The 10,718-nt window shown below is 35.8% G+C and overlaps 1 protein-coding gene across 1 annotated transcript; it reads left to right on the forward strand.

Annotated features, from left to right (window-relative positions):
- Window positions 1–9: 9 nt before the first annotated feature.
- On the forward strand, window positions 10–10,298 carry ANKRA2 (ankyrin repeat family A member 2). The gene is made up of 10 exons (XM_072958532.1): window positions 10–505; window positions 2,643–2,719; window positions 2,884–3,276; window positions 3,919–4,077; window positions 5,447–5,512; window positions 7,503–7,600; window positions 8,106–8,231; window positions 8,540–8,606; window positions 9,115–9,195; window positions 9,778–10,298. Exons 3-10 carry the CDS (start codon window positions 2,988–2,990, stop codon window positions 9,831–9,833), a joined length of 942 nt encoding a protein of 313 aa, XP_072814633.1. The 5' UTR covers window positions 10–505; window positions 2,643–2,719; window positions 2,884–2,987; the 3' UTR covers window positions 9,834–10,298.
- The last annotated feature ends 420 nt before the right edge of the window (window positions 10,299–10,718 follow it).

Consider the following 10,718-nt stretch of genomic DNA (forward strand, 5'->3'; position numbering starts at 1 on the left):
AGAGGAGGCGTGGCCGAAGGGCAAGACTAAGGCCGGTTCTAGTGCCCAGAGCTGTAACTGAAACGACTTTGTCTCTGTAGTACTCAGGCGGTAAGGACCGCGCAGCGCAGCGGCGGGAAAAACCCTGGAAGTCCTCTCGGCTGCGATGATGCAGAACGTTTTATGTCCGGAAAGCGAAGGAAGAAATCGGAAGTGACGTCGCGGTCAAAACAAGCCGGGGCTTGAGGGCCTGCAGTGAATCTGTGGCCACAGATGGAAAGGCCCGACTCGCTGTGGGCTGTCGACGGTGGTCGTCAGGCCCTGCGCTCCCACCCGGTCGGCCTCCGGCGCCTGTCCCCGGGACCAGCCTGCCGCCTTTGAGCGAGTTTCCTCCCGCCGTACCTGAGCCGCGCCGGGACTTTTCGGGCAGAGCTGGCGGCTGGCGACAGAGCGGCGGACTTCCGTACAACCAACCATCTCTCCTCCAGCGGGTTCTTGTCCTGGGACGCCGGGACACCTGTCGCCTGTGAGGCATCATTCATTTTCATAGCACCTTGTAGGACAATTCCAGGATTAGGAAGAACCAGGGGAAGGGGGTCCTGATATTAGCACCCACTGTGGACTAATTCAGATGCCCACTTCATTTCGTAAGGGTCTCCCTCCCTTTCTACCTGGACTCTTGACACATCGAGGTGATCCTAGCTATCCTTGGCCTTATCTCTGTTTCTCAACACTCCCTCTTCTAGATCATCTTTTTCCCCTTTCTTCTCTTAACGCTCCAGAATTATGGCTTAACCAGTTTTGCTTCTCCTCTCTGTAGCAGTGCCGAGATTACTCCCTCCTCCCCCAAATGCATTTGCTTTTCCTCCCTCTAAAACCAGTAACTCCGTCTATAAACCCTGATTTGTAACATGGAAGATGCTTAGACTTGGAAATAATATTAGAAATGACTGTTTCAACCATCTTCATCTTATAGGTAAATTTAAAAAGTCTCAGGAAATGTATATGATTTGCTCAGTTAGTTGGTAGTGATGTTGGGTATGGAAAGCCAGGTCTAATTAGCAGATTGCTGAGCATCTTGTAGGGTCATTTCAGGATAGAAAATAATACGAAACTTTGTTAAGGTTCAGATCAGAAGACATTTATGGAGCACCTGATAGAACCAAGCAGTGTTTTGTGTGCAAAGATTAGTAAGAGTGGTTTCCCATCCTAGAGGAGTTTTCAATGTATTGAAAGTTTAATTGGAAAATTTCAAGAGAATGATAAATGCTAAAATAAAGATATATGCAGGGTGCTGAGAGAGCTCAGAGGAGTTGCATTTCACCCACCTCTGGGTAGAAGTCTGTGGGAGATGGCTCTTACCTTAGGAAACCCAGTTCGTATCTTGCAGTATCCTTTTAAAGACCTCTGTATTGCACCTTCATCTCCATTTGAATCACAACTCATTTTCTGTTCTGATTTCCTTCTAGCCTTTTGCTAAAGTGTATTGCTTTTGTTACCTGCTAACTGTATTATTATTGTTGTTGTTGTTGTTGTTATTTGTTATTTGTTGTTCAACTCTTTCTCCCTTGGAAGTTTTGAATTAGTTTAGTGCTGCTTATTTTAATGAACAGGGTGATAGAGTCATGAGCTCCCTTTTTTCTTCTCTCTGTGGTGGACATAATGATTATCTGCCCTGACTACTCAAAAGACTGTTATAAGAATTAATCTTGGAAAGTGTTTAAAAACTAAACAGTGGTTATCTGTAAACGTATGATTTGCCAACCTTTGCTCCATTGTAACCCTAATGCATTTTTCTCTTGTAGTTCCAATAAATTCCAATTTTAAAACACCCTGCACCCTCAGAATTCTAAGAGGCAATAAACCCTAACATGAAAAAATTAACTGGATGTTATTAATTTTCTTCCTGTCTCAGTGACTATACATCTGGGTCAATTATATATCGTGGAGTTCTTCCTTTTTTTAGAAATTTTAAGTATAATAATGAAATTTCTCTTGAAATTACATTAAGATCCATAGGAAAGTGCCTGTGATTACCTTACTGAAAACTCATTTTAAAACAATAGTAAGTGTTTGAATAACAGATGTACTTAAAATCTATGCTTTGAGAGTTTGCATTTATTGAGTTCATGTCTTGACAATCTATATTTGGGGAAAAATCAGTAATTCTTATTTCTTAACACTTGTTACAAAGATCAGGATCCAAAAATTATACGTTGACCTTAAGTCCTAGTGATACTGAAGCAAAGGAAGTCAGTCCATAGTCTATACACTTTATTTTTCATAAAAACCTGTATTAAGTTGCTACCACTTGATATGAACAAAAACTGATTGATAAATGTATCTTAACCAAAGCTATGTAAAGCCTTTCGGTATCCAGGAATCACATGGGTGTTGCTGATGGACTTGGGTACTACATGAGTTCTGTCTTTTCTTAAATTCATACCGAGAGCCACTTATAAACAGCATGTTTATAAATGAACCTCAGGTAAGAGGTTAAAGTTTTTACGTGAAAGTTTATTTTTGTTGTTAGCCTGATTTTTTAAAAAATCCATTTGGCAATATTCAGGAATAGGAAAGAGGAGAAAAGTGGGTAACTAAAACTTGCTGGAACCTAGTAATGGAGGTGAGGATGTGACTGTATTTCATTTGGTCTTTGCCAGGATCCTGTGAGGTGTATCCCCATTTTACCAGCGAGACTGAGGCTCAGAGACATCATAACTTGTACAGATTCACACAGGTAATAAATGGCGAAGCTTGGATTCATACCCAGGTTTCCCTACCTCTCAACATTGCTTTCTGTTATATATAGGTGCTTATAAGAGCACTATTTGCATACTTGATTGAAAATGACTATTTTATGTACATTAAGTTGATATAACACTTTTAATCTTTTTCTTTCAGACTTTTTAATACCCAAATTCCAAGAATACACTGTGTACTGCTCTTTTAAAACCCAGAGGAAATCATGAAGAAATGTTTTAATTGTTGAAACTACAGTTGAAATCATGGCTACATCAGCAAATCTGGATATTGGAGCCCAGCTGATAGTGGAAGAGTGTCCCAGCAGCTACAGTCTAACTGGCATGCCTGACATTAAAATAGAACATCAGCTGGACTCAAATGCAGAAGAAGGACCAGCTCAGGGTGTTGCCATGGGAATGAAGTTCATACTGCCTAACCGATTTGATATGAATGTTTGTTCTCGGTTTGTGAAGTCCTTAAATGAAGAGGACAGTAAAAATATTCAAGATCAGGTTAACTCTGACCTGGAGGTGGCATCTGTTCTATTTAAAGGTTGAAAGTTATGGTATAAATATCTGCATTTGTTTTGTTTCTGTTTATTTGGGGTTTTTTTTTCCCCTTTCGGATCATGAGATTTTGAGTTTGGGGAAGAGAGTTTGGAAGTCATCTTATAATATGATTTTCTAGAATCTCACAGAAACCAAAATGAAATAATTTCGTGTTATGTAATGTCCATAAGTACATTTTTTTAAAAATTTCTTTCTTGACCTTTGTTTGTTTACAGATTCTCTAATAAAGTTCCCTATTGTACCTTTTAAAATTATAGGGAAAAATTATTTGTGCCTTTTAGAAACAAATATTTTTAATATTCTCTATACCACAAATACGTAATTGGCATTAGTTTCTTATGCTTTAACGCAGTGAAGTTTGTCATCATATTGTAGATTTACTTTTATAACAATCTATTGAATAACAAAACTAATCTCTGGATAAAATTGCTCAAGATTAATACAGATTTTTTTCTGGAACTTTCACTAGTACAGACTTTTTATGCCAAAAAATAATATCACAGGAGAATCAGTTGAAGATATTATACATCATGTATTTCTTTTTTAATGTAAACATTGGCCTAGAACTTTGAAATGCTTTGTTGTTAAAATATTGTTTTAATGTGTTTAAATTAATTTTACTTAGCTGAATGCAATATCCACACATCTCCTTCTCCGGGAATTCAAGTAAGGCATGTCTACACTCCCTCTACAACAAAGCACTTCTCACCCATAAAACAATCAACTACTTTAACCAACAAGCACAGAGGAAATGAGGTCTCGACCACACCTCTGTTAGCAAATTGTAAGTATTTCCCACTGATGTATTAAAATAATCATATGACTAATGGTATCAAGAGTTTGGCTTTGAAACATTGTTTTCATTAAGTGCATATTCTATTTTGGAAACCTTAAGTAATGTCCTGATAGTTTTAGTAATTTAAAACTTTTTCACTTATTGCATATTCAAATATTTCATGTTTTATGTTTTTCTGTTGAGAACAAATACAGACTAAAATAGTAATTCTTAAAACCTTCATAGTTTTACTATAAAAACAGAGAGTTATTCTGAACTTTGTGTGAAGTAAGACATTGTGAGTGTTTTTGTGTTCTTGCAATGCATTTTACTTATAAATTAGATCACTGATCAACAAGTGATCTGTAGTAAAAGCTGAGTAATGTCTACTGTAATTTTGAATCTGAATATAATATGCATATGAAACCACCTTTTAAAAACTTTGAATTCACAGTTTTTTTAATGCAGAATTATTCTAGAAGAAATAAAATGAAGGTTTTTTATATAAGCTAGAAAATATTCTATATAGTATGGGTTTCTCAATTGAGAGAAAAAAAGTTAGCAATTTGATGCTGGGAACTATATTTGAGAATACAAGGTAAATGCATCTCTATTCTAAAGCATGGTGAAATATATGTCTTTATTTTGGAAACACTGTGCCCTCCTGATTTTAAATCGTATGTTATAGAAGTTAAGCCAGAAAGAGATCATGACTCCGCCCAAAAGCCGTTTCTGTTTTATTTCCGTAAGTGTGCACGTGCCTCCCAGTTGCTTTCCTTTCTGGATTAAGGCCATGCAGTCATATCACCTGAAATCAAGGATCAAGTGATTGCTAATTTTTAAGGTGAACTGTCACAGAACAGTGCCTGTTCGGCTTTGTTTTAAAATGAAGAGATTGTCTTAAAATATTCCAACCATAGGATTTTTGAGCTAAAAAAAAAAACAAAACCCTAGAAATCCTGTGGTTCCACATCCCTCATGTTACAGGCAAAAATGTTTAACCAGTTTTCCAAGGTCACAAAAAGAAGAAAGGGTTTTTAAGACTCAACTTCCTTACACTTCCTTATAAGTTTGGATGACAATATAGTTTTAAAAATTAAGTACATAAACCATTTCTTGTTAATAATTGACCAAACAATTTGCATAACCATTGATAATAGCACTTTGCAAATGTCCGAATTACCTTAAACATGTAAGAGTCAATTCTCAGATACAGAATGGCTGCTTGTAGTGTTAGGATATATTTTGGGTTAGATTTTTTTAACAAGAAAATGATGGCTTGTGTTTTGAAAAGACATTTGCTGCACAAACATGAGCAATGAGGTGATGAAAGTGTACCCTGCAGATACACATGAAGCTTTCTATGGTGTTGTTTCAGCTTTATCTGTTCACCAGCTGGCTGCTCAGGGAGAGATGCTGTACCTGGCTACTCGTATCGAACAAGGTACTAGCCTATTTTAAAAATATTTGAAACAAATTTAATAGGTTTATTAGATTTTTATTATTTTATTTTTATACAAGAAAGTATAAAGACAAAAAAAAGTTGGATAATCTCACCAAGAAGATAACCCAATAGATACTTAAAAAAAATAGTAAGATAAAGTATAAAAGTTAATACAGCTTCCGTTAACACCCTAGCCTGTTCTCCAAAATCAAACATTGTAAGTTTCTTACATTTTCGGAAGACTTTTCTGGAAAATATTGCTATTTGTATTTGGGGTTATATGTGAGAATGTGTATGTATGTTTTTATTTACACAAGAGCAAAAATATACACACTGCATTGCAGTTTACTTTTTTCATTTAAAATTTTAAGATCTTTCTGTACAGGCACATGAAGATCTATTTCATTCTTTTAATAGGTCTGTAATTTTGTGTTGTATTGCATATGCATACACTCTGTTATTTTTTAACTAGCCCCCTGGTGGTAATTGATTCCAGTTTGTTGCTATTAAATAAACGATATTGTTGGCATTCTTTTGAAGTATACCCACAGGGTAAATTCCTACAAGTGTATTTGCTGGGTCAAAAGGCATATGGATTTTTATTTTTATGCATATTGCCAGATGTCTGTCCTGTCCTCATACCAGTTAGAGTTTCTGTTTTCCCATTCCTTCACTGACACAATATCATCAGACTTTAATCTATGCCAGTCTCATGGGTGGAAAATGGGATCTCATACTGGTTTTGTTTACCTTTTTAAAATTATGGTCTATTTGAATTTCCTTTTGTGTGAACTGCCTGTTGTATATTGATTTATTTGAACTCTTATTGAAGTTAAAGAAATTCACTTTTTATTGTTTATGTTGCATATATTTTTTCCCAGTTTGCCATTTTTCCTTTGACTTTATGATGTTTTCAAACAAAGGCTTAACATTTTTAAGTAGTAAATTTTTTTTTTCTCAGGACTTCTAAGTTTTATATCTTGCTTAGAAAAGATTTCCTACTGCAAGGTTATAAATAAATTCACTCATACCTTATTCTAGAACTTCTGTGGTTTCCTTTTTTACATTTCAATCTTTGACCCACGTGGAATATGTTCTGGTGTAATGGGGTAAAGATCGAGCTTTACTTGTATTTTCATTTTTCAAATAGTTAGCTAATTGTCCAGATTTATTGATTGAATACAGGACATACCATCAGAGCGCTTTTTTTTTTGATCATGTCATTCTTTTATAAGAAAGACTGAACTTCATCATTATATTTCTATTTGTTTATAAGTACTTGAAAGTTCTATTCTCCATCTACTAAATAAATTTAGGAAAAAACCTACGGACTTAATAACTAGTAGGCTAAATCTAGGGAACAAAATGGGTTTTGAGGTAGAATTGCATAGTACTGCATCTCATATTATTCAATCTTCATTCACATTATACTATGTTATGTTAGCAAATCACCAAAAATGAAAGAAACTCAAAGGCAGAAATGTCAGCTAGAGAGTAGAAAATAGCTTTAATGAGATTTTGGACTTTGTATAATACATAGCTATGTAATGCCAAGGGCTATCATATAACCATATTTTTATTGTGGTCCTCCCAACTCTACATGGAGATAAGCAAAGCAGTATTCTGGATATTGGAGAAATTGAGTGACATGCCCAGAATCATCACTGCTAGGAAGTGAGAGAGTCAGGATTCAAACTCTGGTCTCCCGATTCTGAATCCAGTGTTCTCATACCTAGCATTATGTTGTGTCTGGTAGTTTACACTTTAAATAACACGCGATTTGAACTCAGCCATGTACACTGAGGCACATTGTAATACATTCAGACTACAAATTGCAGCAGCACATAACAGGACTTCAGTGAACACAAGTCAACACAAAGCGAGCCTTACTGAGTAATATAGTCAACTTTTTAGAATGCCAGTATATTCATAGTAATATTAATATGCGGTTGTTAAATTAGATCACAAAAATTGCTTTTCTTTTAAATAGAAAATGTTATCAATCACACGGACGAAGAAGGATTTACTCCTCTGATGTGGGCTGCAGCACACGGGCAAATAGCTGTGGTAGAGTTTCTACTTCAGAATGTAAGGAAAATGCCTCAGACAATGTCTATGTACATTAACTTAAGTCCAGTTAAGTATTTAGTAAAGTTGCTGTGTCTCCAGCCAGTTAGATTTAATGGGAGAGGATCGAAAACATTTTAAGTGCTCTTCCTGTTCCTGTGGAATGTGGATCCAGTTGAGCAGGCAGTCTGGTCATACATGAAGCAGTGAGAGGGAACTGAATGCCCAGCCCCCTCTAAGTGCCATGGGGACAGGAGTACTGTCAGCCCTGTAGGAGAAGCTTCCTGGAGGAGATGCCATTTGACTCCAGAGTGACAGGAGTTAGGACTGAGGTAGAGGGAGGAAGGAAGGCATTCGGACAAACCTTGATGACAAAAGCATCCATGAGTAGAAGTTTGTGTTATTTCTTTATGAACCCCAGAACGCTACCTGACCTAGGTGTTGAACTGTAATTATTATTGACAGAAGTAACAGTATTCTTGTTTTCATAAACTGAAAAGTCTTTTATCTCCGTTTCCCATTCCAGGGTGCTGATCCCCAGCTGTTAGGGAAAGGTCGAGAAAGTGCACTGTCATTGGCCTGCAGTAAAGGCTACACAGATATTGTCAAAATGCTGCTTGATTGTGGAGTTGATGTAAATGAATATGATTGGGTGAGTCTGTAATGCTGTTTTTTAAATTACTGAAACAAACGCTAGGATTTATTTGGTTTGGGAAGACCGAATACATTTTTTTAAACACGTGGAAGAATAATTAATTACTTTAGTTAATTGAACACTTAGAAGAGAATCTTAATGTCCTAAACTCAATTATTAGTTCTGATTTAAGTATTCTAAAAAAATATTAAAATTACCCTAAACTACTTTCACATGCCCAATTCTTAGTAAAGCTTCTCACAGCTGCATTAAATTATTTGAATCTTGCTCACCTTGAAAAGCTAAATCACCTTTTCCTTTTGCAGAATGGAGGGACACCTTTGCTTTACGCTGTACATGGAAATCATGTGAAATGTGTAAAAATGCTCCTAGGTAAGCAGATAAAAGTGGAAATATTTAGAAAATGCCACATGAAGACTTTTTTTCCCCCACAAACTGGCCTCGGGAGCATCAGGAAGTATTATTAAATACATGATTCCCCCTGGAGCGCCTGCTGCCCGAAGGCTGCCCGTGTAAGCAGCATCTGCATCACACAGCACGCTTGCAGCTGGAACATCTGTCCTTGTGGCCTTCCTTTTAGGGGTCACATGTGAATCCACAGCCGTTGTCTCTTCCGCAGTATCTTTATGCCTAAGCTTTGTCTGTAGTTTTTAGAAGTTCCAGTTACTCTAGAGGATACCTGTTTGTTTTGAAGTGTCTTCCCTCCAACCCACCAAAGTGAATTCTGTGCACTCCGTGTGTCCTGTACTTTGTCAGACCAGCCTGAAAAGATCTTCCAAATTTGCTGAAAATCTGTCTCAGTTATTGCACATGAGCCAGTCAGAGACATATTCTCATTTTCATTTTATTTATGTAGATTTTTCTATTTTTTTTGTTATAGAAAATGGAGCTGACCCAACCATTGAAACGGACTCTGGATATAATTCTATGGATTTAGCTGTAGCCTTGGGCTATAGAAGTGGTAAGTATTTTAGAACTCTCAGGTTTCATTTTAGTAAAGCTGTTAAATAATATAAACCAGTGGTCCAAACGGGTATCATCACCTGCAATCCTAGAACATGCATGTTATCCTAACTCCTAACATATACTTTTAACCATGGGCAAAACCAACAAAGTCCTGCAAAGTCTAGAAATGAGTTTGTTACTTTACTTTTCACCAGCCCACATAGTTAGTTGCTGGAGGATAAGTGCACACCTGTTTACAAGATGTATTTAACATTTCATAGCAAACTGCTTATAAAATGCTCTATAGTTGACCTTTCTCTGTTCCATAGAACAGCCTTGTACTCTAGACTCTCCTTCAGTTTCAAAACCTGGAAACCAAGAACAGAAAATCCAGTAGCTTGGACAGCTGCTAAAGTCAGTGACAGATGAAGTTTTAAGTATTTAGGTATCGCACTGTAAACTTATCACCCTCAGACTATGTGTATATCCTAATTAGAGATTATTTTAGGAGAAAGTTGGGGATGGTAAGTTGAATCTGATAGTTTTTTAACAATTTTATAATCAACATGCCATGGTCTTGATCACCTGTCTGTTCTAGTTCAACAGGTTATTGAGTCACATTTACTGAAACTGCTTCAGAACATCAAGGAGTAGACATAGTCACCACGAAGTGGTGGCTGTCCTTCGGTTTACTTTCAGCCCTTACAAATGATAGTTTTGTTTACTTATAAATTTTTACCTCAGTTGCAATATTTACTGATTTTTAGTAAGTTTTAATAAATATTCCTCTGAGTAATTCACTGGTTTTAATAAAATTAATGTTAATGCTTTTTTTAATAAGTGTGTTTTACTGTATATTTAAAATGATAAATGAATGTTTCTTGGCACGTACATTTTTATGGTACAGATAGTTATCTGTCTTTGTATCAAGTGCTGTAATTTAACATTTTCAGAAATTATTCTACGCTATTCATCTTCACTCTTACATTAACTCATTGACTTTATATAGGGTTTGCTATAAATCCATAGGAAAAAGATTTGTTCTTATTGAATTTTAAATGCACAGTGTGATTGTTTACAAAATGATGTTATAAATGAATAAAATACTTTTTTCTGCTAGTTTGCACGCTAGTTTTTTTTTTAATTACGTAAAATTATTAAAGGATTTCTTTAGGATTTTTAGTTTAACTCTGTGTCCTGCCAGGACACTCCATTAGTTCAAACAATATAATTAAAATAAATTCAGTGTCAGTCAACAAAATCTTATTGATTGTTATTTCTAGAAGTATACCGAGACTATCTTTCTCTTGTCAGTGGGTTTTCCAGTAGGAAAATTTCTCTGTGAAAGAGAAGTCAAGTCGTCAATAAAAGTCAGGTGCTCTTTAATTCCACTACAGGGGCACTATAAACAAACCCAAATCCTATTTTAAAAAATTAAATGTATATTTGTATCATACTCCATATTGATAAACCAAGAGTAAAGACATATAGATATTATTTTTTAAAACAAGAATTATTAAACCAAGCTAATCTGTTCAA

The sequence above is a fragment of the Vicugna pacos genome, chromosome 3 (assembly GCF_048564905.1).
Source record: "Vicugna pacos chromosome 3, VicPac4, whole genome shotgun sequence".
Classification (NCBI taxonomy): domain Eukaryota; kingdom Metazoa; phylum Chordata; class Mammalia; order Artiodactyla; family Camelidae; genus Vicugna; species Vicugna pacos.